Source organism: Drosophila sulfurigaster, chromosome 2L (assembly GCF_023558435.1).
Source record: "Drosophila sulfurigaster albostrigata strain 15112-1811.04 chromosome 2L, ASM2355843v2, whole genome shotgun sequence".
In the NCBI taxonomy this organism is placed as follows: Eukaryota; Metazoa; Arthropoda; class Insecta; order Diptera; family Drosophilidae; genus Drosophila; species Drosophila sulfurigaster.
The window spans coordinates 26,380,296-26,393,869 of record NC_084881.1 but is presented as its reverse complement, the minus strand read 5'-3'; the positions used below and the strand labels follow the sequence as shown (position 1 = coordinate 26,393,869).

Here is a 13,574-nt window from a genome sequence, read left to right as displayed (position 1 = left end):
CGTTCGTTTTTGTTCCGTGCATGATTGTAAATTTCGTGGTCTCTCGGCAACAACGTTGTTCGGTTCACTCGACGTCCAAGTATAAATCTCAAATTGGGCAAAGAGGTAATCACTCAAATCGCTCTGATTTTGGTTCAGATTGTTAACGCCATAAATATGCGATTGTCACGTCTCTCTGGCTCTGACTCTCTGTTGTTTTTTTTTTGTCGTATCGATCGTGACTGAGGCTCATAAATTAATTCAATCAATGTCAAAAGAAATTGTTATTTCACATCAGCAATGGGCATAAATCTCACCGAATCGATCTTATCGCTAATTGATGTGTACGTCAAAAGCGTTCGAGTTGAAGTTCGGAGTTGGGAGTTGGGGTTGGGGCTACGGTTCAGCTTTAGTTCGACTCCAATGGGGATGACACACTTTAGTAACAACGATTAGTTGGAGTCATAAATTCAATTCTCATTATGTAGAGCAGTTCAATGATAAGCAAAAGTGTTTTGTGAAAAGTGGGATCAAGTTGAGTACTTGGCAGAAATTCATGTGATGTATTCATTGTCAATCAATAGCTCATCTGTCAGTTGACAAATGATTTGAAAATCACTCACTGCAAAATCGAGACGAGGAAAATAATCATAGGATGTACGTGGGGGAAACAGACACTTTAAATGCTTGCGATATTGTCAATCAAAATTCAATCGAAGCCATGATTCATGACAGCCAAGAATGGTTTCAAGAGCGCATCGAGACGGATGGGTTTGATGGATGGCTGAATAGCAGCAGCAGCTCTTCGTTCGTAGTGAATGCGTGTTGAATGTTGTCGCCACAAAACGAAAAAAAAGTAAAAGAAAAGCAGTTGTAGGCACTTGTCGAGTGGTTGGCTGGCAAAAAAGCATTTAGCATTGGCATACTGCCACATGAGATCCTCGCATGCGAGTGTCAAGTCGTTGACATCTCCATCGGCATTCTCCACTCTCTTTCTCTCTCTATATATACTCGACATCGTCGTCGTCGTCATCAGTCAATGTCAGTGAGATAGTTTTGACATTTTTATGAGCAAATGATAAGTCTCTCACTTCGAAATGGGTGCTTCTTGTCTGATGGCCAATGTTTGACACTTGCCAGCCAGCCAGCCAGCCAGCCAGCAAAAAAATGTATTCGCATTCGCATGCGAGTTGAAGTCACATTTTATTATTTGCCTTCAAATTTATGACTTAAAATTGGCACTGGACTGATTATCTCATGTCGTTCTTTGTGCTGTGCGTTTGTCTTTCTTTTTTACTTTGTTGCTGTTCTCTTGCAGTATTTTAAATTTAACGCTGACAGAGTGTGACCGAATCTACGGCACACTTGCTCAGCAATCAATCAAGCGAGTGACCTTATCTACTGCATTAGTCTGACAATCAATCACAGTCGTTGAATTTATTATTCAAATTGCTAATTGTGTGTTGAGTTCTTATGAATGAGACAACTTTGTTTCAAGTTAATAATTTTACCCGCTACCGAAAGACTAGAAGGGTATTATAACTTTATGTAACAGGCTGAAGGAGGAATCTTCGAGCCTTTAAGTATTATAATATATTCTTGATGAGCGTCAACAACCAAGTTTAGCTGGTTTGGCTGATAATTTACCTCTACGGTATATTTTGAATGTATTATTTCATCGATATACTAAATGTCCATCAGTACATTTTAGTATTTTTATGGCATCTTATTTGAACTATTTGTAGAATCTAGATTCTTTGCTGATGGATAGCGGGTATCTCACAGTCGAGCACACTCGACTTTAGGTTTTAGCTCCTTTGGCTGACAATCTAATGTAGTTTGTACTCTGTGGCATATTTCGAATGTACTACTTCATCGATATACCAAATATAGCCTTTGGTATATTTTCGGTATATTAATTCGGTATAATTTAAAATACCGCACTATATTTTGAATCTAGTAGAGTATATTAAAATACCATTTATAGTATATTATTAGTATTTTTGTGGTATATTAATTTGGTATATTTTGTAATTAATACCACACTGTTTTGCTTTTATTCAAAATAGGTAGTGAGTATATTCGGTATATTTTAGTACTTTTGCGGTACATTATTTGGTATATTTTATGAATACTATCGCTCTGTTTTGGGTATCTCGCAGTCGAGCACACTCGACTGTAGCTTGCTTGTTAAATATTGGTGAGAGGAGATTTTGAATTCTTATTTGTGCATCTATCTAAGCACCGTTGGGTAATAAATTTTGAAAATGATTTCCTGATATCATCTATATAAATAAACATTATTTTTTGGGTGCATCCAAGTTTGACCATTAATAATTGCCGTGCTGCACTGTTGTCAAAAATTGTAATTGTGAATTTGTTTTATGCAATTGTGAAATTTTCATTTTTGCCTACTAATATTGACTTCCGTTTCCGCTTGAAAGACCAAAGTATATTTCCGTCTCCACGTTCTCTTTCTCTTTCTCTTTCTCTTTCTGTTCGTCTCACATATATTTTATAATTTTTATGTGTGTGTGTGTGGCGCCAACATTTCACTGTTTCTCCCCCTCCAAACGAGCCGTGAAATTTGTTATCGCCACATTTACAAACAACCAAAAAAAAAAAAGAAATCAATTTTCCGTGAAACAGCAACAAAAAAAAAGGAGAATAATCAAAGATACATATAGACTCTGTGTATTTATGTATTACAAATCAGACAAATAAATTTGCAAATAAATACCCACACAGCACAGAGAGAGCGAGAACATTTGACATTTATTAATTAAAAATGGGCAAAATGGGTGAAAATTTATATTAATTTTATTCAAATTGTCAACGGCAACAAAGGAAGCTAATTTCAATTTATTTTATTTGTCTCTCTCAGGTTTGTCATGCAACACACAAAACCCTTTAGATAAAATTGACATTTCTAAAACACAATTCACATTCGCATTTCGAAAAAGAAAAAAAAAAGTGCAATGCAAATAAATAAAAAAAAAAGAAAACAAACATAAATTCAACCATTGTGTTATCTGAATCAATATAAATCACAAGTATTAACCCAATATTAGCCCTTTCAATATTCTGGAATAAATTATCTTTTTCATTTCGCAACTAGCTAAAATAAATACTCAATTTAAAAACCAAATTGCACTTTAATTGTTTGTAATTGTGGCAAAACAAATTTGACGAAAGATTAATAGTAAAAGAAGATGACTTTGTTGGCTTAGTTTCGATTAAAGGAGCGTAGAATAAAGTTGTTACGCGATTTGCGCCTTCGTGTTCTCAAAAATCTAAGCTTGCGACTTTTCTTTAAGAGAAAAGTTGAATAAATTGCAAGCATAATAAACTGCACTATAACCACAAACCAACAAAGTGCAATTGCTAATAATCTAACGGCTTGGAATTGATCGTAGACAACATCATTGCAACCAATTTTAATTAGTTCTCCTTCTTCAGTTTGATTGTCGTAGCAAGATTTGTGCACTCTGCGCAAATAATCCAAATAAGTTCTTGGTCCATCCAAGCCACAACATTTCAGCTGAGTAGGGGAAATATTATATTTAAATTTGTAGTTTATAACTGTCTCACCTTTCGCTGTATCTCAATCCAGAACTCATTGCCATGCTCCACAAAATTATGCCAATGATCGGTTAGAAATTGTTTAGCTTCCTTGTCGCTTATGCGATAGGCAAGGCGACAAACAAAAGTTTTAAAAGTGCGATAAGAAGAATAAACTAACAGAGGTATATACTAAGAAAGTAAGGTCATAACAATGTATATTCCTTAATAATGTTTCATAGTTATTTACCACTGCAATAATCCATTCACTTGTCATGTAAATCAAACTTATGCTCAGATATATCACCAACATCTCAAGCAATATTGCTGCAGTCAGCGATATATAAACTTTTATCACAATCACTTTCATTGATCTAAAGTATAAATGTTCCTTCAAGCTTAAGATTGTGGGCAGCGTTATTCGCATGGTTATCACAATTATCATCTGTGTAGAGAGATTTGTAGAGATTTGTAAGTTGATGAAAAGATGAAGAAATGATTGAAAGTGGTTACTTACTGCAAAAACCATTATCAAAGAACACTTTACAATCTTGGGCAGCATTTTGTGCATATTTGCTTAGACTTCACGTTTGACAGATAGAACAAAGTACAATGTATTTGGGTAGAAAGAAGGGAAATATTGTAGAAAAGCCTAATTTGATGATTCAAACACATTCACTTCTAAATAATTAGAAACTAACAATGATGGAGCATAAAGATTTAAGCTGGTGAAATGTTCTTAAATAGAAATTTGAATTTAGCTTTATTAACTTTGGAACACTCTTCATTAAGCTCATTATATAATAAAATAGAATAGAATATATTCTATAGGGAATGCTGTGAATAGGTAATATAGAAAATATTGAATCAAAAATCATCACAAAATATAATATTATATATTCTGTAGGGAACGCTACGTATACGTAATACACAAAATATTAAATATAAAATCATCGTATAATAGAATATATTCGATATGGAATGCTACGTATACGTAATATAGAAAATATCGCATCACAAAATATCTGAAAACATAATATATTCTACAAGGAATGCTACGTATACGTAATATACAAAATATTGAATAAAAACTAATCGTATTCACAATCTATATCAAATATCAAATCGCCCAGTACAATATTTTGAAAATAACACTATTTTTGTTTTAAACTTATGCTAATAAAAATCCAATTTTTCCTTAGATAGTTCAATAATGCAATTCCAATTCACTTTTTTTGTTAGGGCATCAAATCGTCTGCTCATCAAAGTTAGACTTAAATACATGTAAACAGTTTTTTATCACGAATTTGTTTGTGCTCAATTATTTATTTATTGTATTGCGAATGTAGGCCTGCTTTTGTTTTATTTTATTTCGTTTTTTTTAGTTGTCTTCTGTGATATTTTTTGTGTGCTTTGCTGTGAACAAATTTCCATTGTTGATTTATGGGATTTGTTATATTTGACAGTTGTTGCAGCTTCATTGTTGTTAGCTGTTTGTTGTTGCTGTTGTTGCAATTTTATTATACTCAAATGGTATGTTAGCTGCGGGTACCAATATCTATCGAGAGGAGAATGGAATGAGAGCTATTCTATAATCGGCTTTCTATATTAATTTAAATTTTATTTTTGGCATTTTATTATAATTACTCTTGATAAATGTAAATAGTCATCGTTAGCAGCATTGTTTGTTGTTTGCTATCGTTGTAGTTGTTGTTGTTGTTGTTGTTGTTACTGCACTTGATGTTGGTTTATTTAACGCCTACCTCAGCCTCCAGATCCATCTCAGACTCTCGAATATCTCGTTAGGGGGAATTTATTTCCTCGTTTTTTGCTGCTGGCATTTTATTTCTATTACCTCGCAACAGAATACCAAAAATATTTTCGCGGTTTTGAATGTTTTTAATTGTATTAGTAATTGCTGTTGCCATTCGAATTGTTGCTGCTGTTTTAGTTGTTGTTATTACTAAAAATTAACATTCTATGCTCTTTGTTGTAAGCACTGCTGTGAATTGAGGCCATTCCATTCCATTCCTCCTCTTCTTCCACAACAACAAAAAAAAAGCACAGAAATATTATAATATTTTGGCCAAATATTTATAATATTTTAATGCTAATTTTCAACAAATCCAAACGCATTTGCTGCCACTGGCTGTCGCTGGCTCTGTCCCTAAGCACAGCAACAACAACATTTACAACAATCGCAATGCATTTTTGTATCTGCTTTTGATATTTTAATTTTACTGTCACATTTGATCATAAATTTACCGATTAATAAATAATTTGCGCTCTGGGTTTGAGTTCGCGGATTCCGATTCCCAATTCCCAATTCCGATTTGGATAAATTGTCTGCTGTCTGCTGTCCACTACCCACAAAGTGGTGTGTCGGGTGGAGAGTGAAGTGTGTGGTGCACTCTTGTGAAGAGAGTTTTGTAAGCCTGCCGGCCGATTAGTTGCGGAATATAATTTAATTTTAATTGGCTTATTGGAGAGGAGGCGTGTGCGATACGGAATGTTCTACGTTCTATGTTGGGACTATCACACACAACAACAATAAGCGACAATAAAAATAAGTAATACAATTTAGCTGCTATTTATATATTTATGCTGCCGAAAAACATATCCAAATGCCAGCAGCCAATTGAGAATGCTCTCTAATCGCTTATTCTAATTTAATCACTTATAAGTGCACAGTGGTTACTCGCTAAGAGCGCCGCTGCAGCTGTAAGCCTACTTAACAAGAACTTTGCACATATTTTGGCATAATTTTAATGAATGGTGTTCGTTTAAAAGAATTAAACAGAATGATAGGATCCCAAACAATATAAATTTCATATCGCATTGTATTGTTAAGAATATTTACAGAATTGGTCAATCACGTGAAGAGTGAGAATTATAATATCGAGGAATTGTTTTACTGATTATCGAATCGTAAGGAATTTCGCAATCAATATCGTAATTCATATTTTGTTAAATATCGTAAAAGTATAAAGTATTTTGAAAGGTCTGCAAACATTTCCAGAGATGTTTTCGAGAGTAATTCCTATATAAAATTGTAACTTAATACATAAAATATCACTAAAAAGAAAAAGTCCAAATAAATATGGTAATTTCATAATGTGTATAGTTTTCGCTACCATCCAAATATCGTAAATTAATAAAGTCCTTATATTATGAACAGCTGACAAGTATTGCTCACAAGTATTACGAGCAAAATTTTGGAAAATTGGAATTTATCTCTTATTATTTCTACTAAATTTCTTATGAACATCGTATTTAAACATTCCCACCAAAGTTCTGCTAACAAATTTGAAATTAAGGAACGTAGTATTACAAGGTAGAATCGGTATAAGAATTGTATAATTAATATCGTTTTTACTACCATTGCGAATATCGTATTTACAATACAAAATCTTTGAATACGATGCCTTTTGAGCAGTTGACACGAATTAGAAATGTTATCTACAATTAATTTAAAACAATGTAACGGGACGATTATCGTAAAAATTTGACGCTTCTGATATAGATTTCTTTTGAATAGTTGACAAATATTTCCAAAGTTCTCTAAAGTTGTGTCACACGCCACAATTTTATACACTTCGATTGTGAAATTAGCAGTTTGAATACTTTAAAGATGGTGGACAGATATTATGGTAGTTATGAAGCCATTTCGATACAATCAGTTGACACAGTCTCTCAAAAGACGATCAGCACCGACTCACATACGCCAAACATTCATATAACCCGCAACATGGTGCACGATCTGCACTGCCTGAGGAAGAATAAAGATGCGAGTACGCACTCGATAACTTCTCCACTGTTGAATGCACCAACTCCGCCAGTTTCCGAGGCTGGCGAAGTTGAGATGCAGTCCGAAGAGACTGTGAATTTCGAACAGACCGAAGACACGCTGCCCAATTGTAAGCATCAAGTGATGATCATATTCGAGGGAGGCGACATCAATTGTGCACTCTACTTTCTGATCAAATCGATGGAGAATCCATTCGCATGCAATGCGGTGGCAACAGTGCTCGTTGAGAAATCGCTGCTCAATGAATTTGTGTCGCGTGTCAAGCTAGGAATGCGACCCATGTTGCTGGACGAGCCGAAGGTGTCGAAATTTCGCAATACTCTCGATGCACTCGAGAAGCTCAACATCCAGACGATACATTGCAAGTGTCGATATCCTGAGATGAGTCCCGTGTTGGTCTTTGATTGCCAGCACAGAGAGTTGGGAGAGGGGACAACGGGTGTGATTTGTGTGCGAACTTTTACTGCGATCTCTGAGATCGTTGACATCTGCATGAAGGAGAGTCTGCTCTTTGCCACCAGCTCAATGTGGAATGAATCCGTTGAGCAGCTCTATCAACTGGTTGTCGCCCTCAATTGCCCCACGTTCTTTTTCAACTGCAGCGATGTCAGTTTGCATCCCATACGCGAATCTTTGGCTGCTAAGAAGAATTCTGTTTGCATTAGCGATGGTTTTCACTACGAAACTCTTTTGATTCAGGATGAAATCAAAAGTATCATATTTCCAATTGGTGCGCATCTTTATCAATCGCAGCCGGAGAAAAGTGTCATGATTGCTCCCGTTTCCTTTTTGAATGAATGAGAAGCAAAAGATGCTTCCTCGATCGTCTCGATCGCAGTAACGTGTCACATTTTGGGGTTTTTCGAACAACAAACGTTCGCGCGTTTAATTGATCTTTGTGGCGTTGCCAAAAATATAAATTTTAATCAAAATTTCGCGGTTTATTTTTGAACACGTAACAAATGAACAAATATGATAAGGCCTTTAATGCTAATTGACTTTGATGATGATGCGATCGAATGTGCGATCGAAATGTGAAGATCGAATATGATGGCACCTGTCAGCGGCGGTAATGCGAGTAATATGTATATAATTTATATTCTTTTGTCTTTTTCATTCCGCTGCTATGGGGAGCACTTAATGACTGTGTGTTATGTAAATATGAGTGGTTATCGAACGGGTTACGCTTCATGACTAAGAAGGCAGCTTGTGTTTTGGTATAGGGTATGAATTTTATTTCAATTTAAAAGATATTTCATTGAAAGTGAAATCCATTAATATATTGACATACAATTTATTAAATTGTCCATTTACATTATTATATTTTACAATTTAAAAAATGATTCAAACTAATTGAAATACGTTCTAAAATAATAGAATAATGAATATTATTTCTGAGTATACGCAGTGTTTGAAATAATAATAAAACTAAATAAATAATTATAAAATTATTATAATTAATTAAAATATACTGTTAGCATTATTTCTATTATTATTTCAAACACTGCACATAATCATAAATAAAACAAATTTCTCTTCATATACAAAATATATTATATAATACATTTTTAAATTGTTAACAAAATGCTTTCAAATGATTTGCGTAATTTCTTTTAATATAGAATATATCTTGAAAGGTTTTCAAACAATTTTAAATGCACCTCAATAGCACGATAAACCCGAAAACTACATATATATATTTAAATGAAGAGTGAGTATATTAAATATACTAAGTATATTTGTTTTATTATTTCAATTAAGAGTGACTTTGAAATGTTAAACATGCGAATTCTAAATATATATATAATATTATATTAAATATACTTAGTTACTTCAAATTATATAGTAATTTATGTATATAATAAGCCACTCTTAATTTAAATAGATGGCTTTATACATTTGAATATATATTATATAACTTGGTATATTAAATATACTATATATTTCAAAGTCACTCTGAATTTAAATAGTTGGCATAATAGACTTGAATATACGAACAGTTTCAAGTAGTTAGAAGACAAACAATATAAATAATGTTTACAGGGTACTTGTAAGTCGACTACTTTTCGCGACGTTTGAATCCCACTTGCTTCTCATGTATCTGTTGTTGTTTTTTCGGGCGATACATTCGCGATGCTCACGATATATTTTTGCAATTTATGATCGTCATTTAAGAGCGCCAAGCCGGAGACACAGCGACTCAGCTGGTCAATAAAACCATCAGTTTACGAGTGCTTGATGACTCTGCCAGCTGGCTGCAGCAGGATGATGCGTGAGTGACTTGATCGTCGGTTGGTGATCGTCATCGCTGTGATCATCGTTGTGATCGTCATTTGCGACGCACCTCCGAGCGAGCACTTAAAAAACGCATCCAAAAATAAGCCAGGCTCATCATTGCGATTATCTCAGCTTGTATTGAATTTACACAGCATAAATCTTGGCAAAGTGACAGAGAGAACACGGACCACCCGACAAATGCGACCATCAATGTCACACGAGGCGACAAATGTTGCAGTTAGAATAGCTAAAGTTCTGACTGCAATTGGAGAGTGTTTTTGGTGTGGGGGAGAGGGGAATGAGTTCGGTCTCTAGCTGCGTTGAATTCATTATAAAATGCGGTTTGAATTATTTGTCAAAATGCCCGTTATATGTCTGTCTGTCTCTCTCTTTCTCTCTCACTTTGAGTTGCCCCCAATGGCTGTGACATTGATGTTGACATTGATGGACAGCCAGGAATGTGGAGCCAGAGAATTGTGCAGCCAAACACCAATTCGATGCGACAAAATAAATGAAATTGTTAATGACCAGTGAGTCAGTCAGTCGGTCTCTCAGTCAGTCAGACAGTCAGTCAGTTAGTCGTTTTGTCCCTTTTCGCTCCTCATTTAATATGTTATTTTATTGTTATATTCATCAGTTGGCCATCATCAGTTGGGTCAGTTCAACAGTTCGTCAGACTTTTGCCATTTCGTCAGCATTATGCAAATTGGGCATTATCCTGAGTAATTGCTGCATTGCCGCATCGTTAATGCTGTCTACAATGCCAATTACCTGGCTTCATTTTCCTACTCCCAAATGCACCTTAGCACTGCACTGCATTCAAATATGCATCTTCAAAACTTTGGCTTTTGCATAAAACACAAACATGACAAAAGCTTCTTAACAGCAGAGCTGTGATGTCATTGACTCGGTTTTAATTGTCTGCTTAAAGATTTGTTGCTTATGCGCCAAATCATATATGAGGTTTAGTAAATAAATTAAGAGTGCAAGCAAATGAATATGCAAATACTTATGAACAAAGTAAGGATGTAACCACTTTAGGAATTCAAAATTCATTCAACTGCTTTGTCAATATCAATAATAAGAAGTTATTTAAGAAATACTACTTAGTTGCTTTGGCTGGCAATCTGGTATATTTCAGTATTTTTTGTATATGTTGAATGCAATGCTATTTCAATATACCAAATATGACATTTGGTATATTTTACCAGTCCATTGATTTGGTATAATTTGAGAATAATACCAGTACTATATCAATATACCAAATAAAACCCTTGGTATATTTTTAGTATTTTTGTGGTATTTAAATTTGGTATATATTATGAGTATTGTACTTCACATCACTTTATTCTATATGGATAGTTGGTATATCGCAGTCTAGATCACTCCAGTATAGCTTTCTCACTTTAGATAGTATTTTTTTAGTATATATAGTATATACAGTGCTGATCTGACCTTTTCTCATTATAACTTTATACTATCATTTCGGTTTTGAGTTCGCTGTTGATTTGGGCAACTATTTTAAAGTATATTTAATTTATTATTTTCTGCATTTTAGTTTAATATTTAAAATTGCACACTTTTTATTGTATGAAAATGTTGCACTTATATTGAGAAGTTTGTATCAAAGACCATGACAAAGCTTTAAATTCATTATCAAACAATTCAAATACCTTTGCTAGTTCAAAAAGTCATCTAAATAATTAAATCTATCACATGCATGAAGTAACAAAAAAAAAAACATGCACTTGTTTGCATTTCTTTAAGTTTTTCAAACTGTTCAGTTACCTCATCAAAGTGAGAGAGACTGAAGCTGCATCTAAGTTAGAATCAGAATGGGAGTCAGTCAGAGTCTGGCTGTGTCTTAAAGCACAGTTAACCCGTTTTGTCCGTTCTGCATGCTGTGCAGCATAGAAAGAGAGTGAAGTTACAGTCTAAGCTAAGGACAAGGCCAAGTCAAGAAGAAGAAGAAGCAACTGCAATTGTGACTGTCCCTTTAGCTGTAGTTGTGGCTGAAGCTGAAGGAATACAAGAAATGCAATAGACGGACATTGTAGAGGGTAAAAGAGGAAGTAAGAAGAGAAGAGAGGAGAGGAGAGAGAAGAGAGGAGGGCTGCTGTCAGTTTCAATCGTGTCTGCAGAACTTGTCACTCATTCAATAGTTTGAAAATTGCAAATGTCACTTACAACGCAACTCACACACATAGCAAAAGCATGTGTGTATCTATGGCTATGTGTAAACATTCTAGCCAAGGATGCGACTGAGACAATGTTGCTGGAGACTTTGCCAAAGGACGACAAAGTCGTCTCTAGATGGGGAGAGAATGACGCGCCAGCAGACGCTGTGAATTAAAACAAGGCCAGGAATAAAATAATAAAAGGACAAAAGACAAAAGCATAAGAAAACTCGAGCGAGCTCACGCCCGTCGTTGTGTGTGTGTGTATGTTGACCCATATTGGAGGTTGGGTAAGCTCAGCTGAGCAACTGCAATATTTTGTGGACCACCCACACACACACAGAGAAAGAGAGACTGAGAGAGGGAGATAGAGAGAGCAAAGCATGTACGCATCAAAATCAGACTTGTAATCCAAGTGCAAGTTGCGAATCCAAAAATCCATCCATCGGCTGCAGCAGCAAAAGCATCTTCCTTCGTCTTCAAGGCGAAGGAACAAAATTCGCTGGAGCTGAAGCAGAAGCTGAAGCAGAAGCTGATGTCACGTAGATAGACACAGACATGCAACTGACAGACAGATGGAGAGACACTGTGACACGACACATTGACTGACAGCTGCAGGGCCGAGTCGACGTCGTCGTCGTCGTCGTCGTCTCTACTCAGCTCTCGACTTGAGTTGAACTGAACTGAGCTGAATGCTCACTGGGTGAACGGGGAGGGGGGGGAGGGGCTATGGGCGTGGCATGACGAGTGCAAGGATTGTGCAAGAAAACGGCGTGTGCAAACAAACCCAAAGACAAAAGCAAATGACGAACGTTTTGTTGGTAATGCTGAGCGACTGACAAAGCCACTGAGCGGAGAGGGGAGAGTGAAACGAGGGGAGAGGGAAACCACTGTGAGACACTGTGAGCTAGAAAGCACTTAGATGAATATTGAGAGTGCCAAAGCAGTGGCGATTCCAAAGACGCTTCACTACTTTGATGCACAGTTGCTGTGTGCATTTTAAGGCAGTTAATGAATTGCATTTTATGAACCAATGACACTGGTTTTATGTGGAGAAACAATCAGAGCTGAAGCTATAAATTTTGATACGATTGGGCTACTAAACAGTAAAGAATTTATGTTGCTTCGGAAGCAAATAAAAGCTTAAAATTGAGAAGACTGCTTTGTTCAACTTTTAGAAAATGTTCATATTTACATTTATAAACGAATATGAAATATTTTATAATTTTTCTGATACTTGCAACAACTTCAAAGTTCTGCGTGAATAGCTTACCTTATGCATTTACATTACATTTACATCCCACTCTAAACAGCTAAGAAAACTTTCCAAATCTTAATAAAAAGTTTCCTTTGAATCCTTAAAATATTACATTATTACAAAATTGATTATGCAAACATTTGCAATAAATACTTAAAAGAACTATCCAAATGTATAATACTATAGATAATCATATCCACTAAAACTCAAATGGTTTGTCAAACGATTAAAATATTCTATATAAGCTCTTACCATACCTATTTACCCTTATACGGGTTCCCAATTTATGTAATATATAACTTTAATCCAAAAAAATTGAAGACAAACTAAAGCTTTGCCGACTAACTTTCAACGCAGTGAATAAACTTATTTCAGCAGCTTTAAAAGCTCATTGTTCCCTATCGAACATACGTACATATCTTTCAGTTCATCATTCATCAAAAGCTTTGCTAATCAAGTAAAACATTTAAAGACTTAATCAAAAACTCGCGTTGAAATTCAAGTGTAAGCATTC

At 35.1% G+C, this 13,574-nt stretch overlaps 2 protein-coding genes and 1 long non-coding RNA gene across 5 annotated transcripts in view; 2 read left to right on the top strand and 1 right to left on the bottom strand.

The window, feature by feature from the left end:
- LOC133837600 (uncharacterized) overlaps nt 1-13,574 on the top strand; it is a 65,280-nt gene that overhangs the window by 11,747 nt on the left and 39,959 nt on the right. The gene's annotated exons all lie outside the window — the stretch shown is intronic.
- On the bottom strand, nt 3,176-4,201 carry LOC133850865 (uncharacterized). The gene is made up of 4 exons (XM_062287108.1): nt 4,058-4,201; nt 3,791-3,985; nt 3,571-3,732; nt 3,176-3,520 (listed from the first exon to the last, which is right to left on the bottom strand). The coding sequence occupies exons 1-4, from the start codon at nt 4,109-4,111 to the stop codon at nt 3,206-3,208; spliced, it is 726 nt and encodes a 241-aa protein (XP_062143092.1). The 5' UTR covers nt 4,112-4,201; the 3' UTR covers nt 3,176-3,205.
- On the top strand, nt 7,042-8,280 carry LOC133850216 (uncharacterized). Its single transcript, XM_062286254.1, has one exon. It carries the CDS (start codon nt 7,172-7,174, stop codon nt 8,147-8,149), a length of 978 nt encoding a protein of 325 aa, XP_062142238.1. The 5' UTR covers nt 7,042-7,171; the 3' UTR covers nt 8,150-8,280.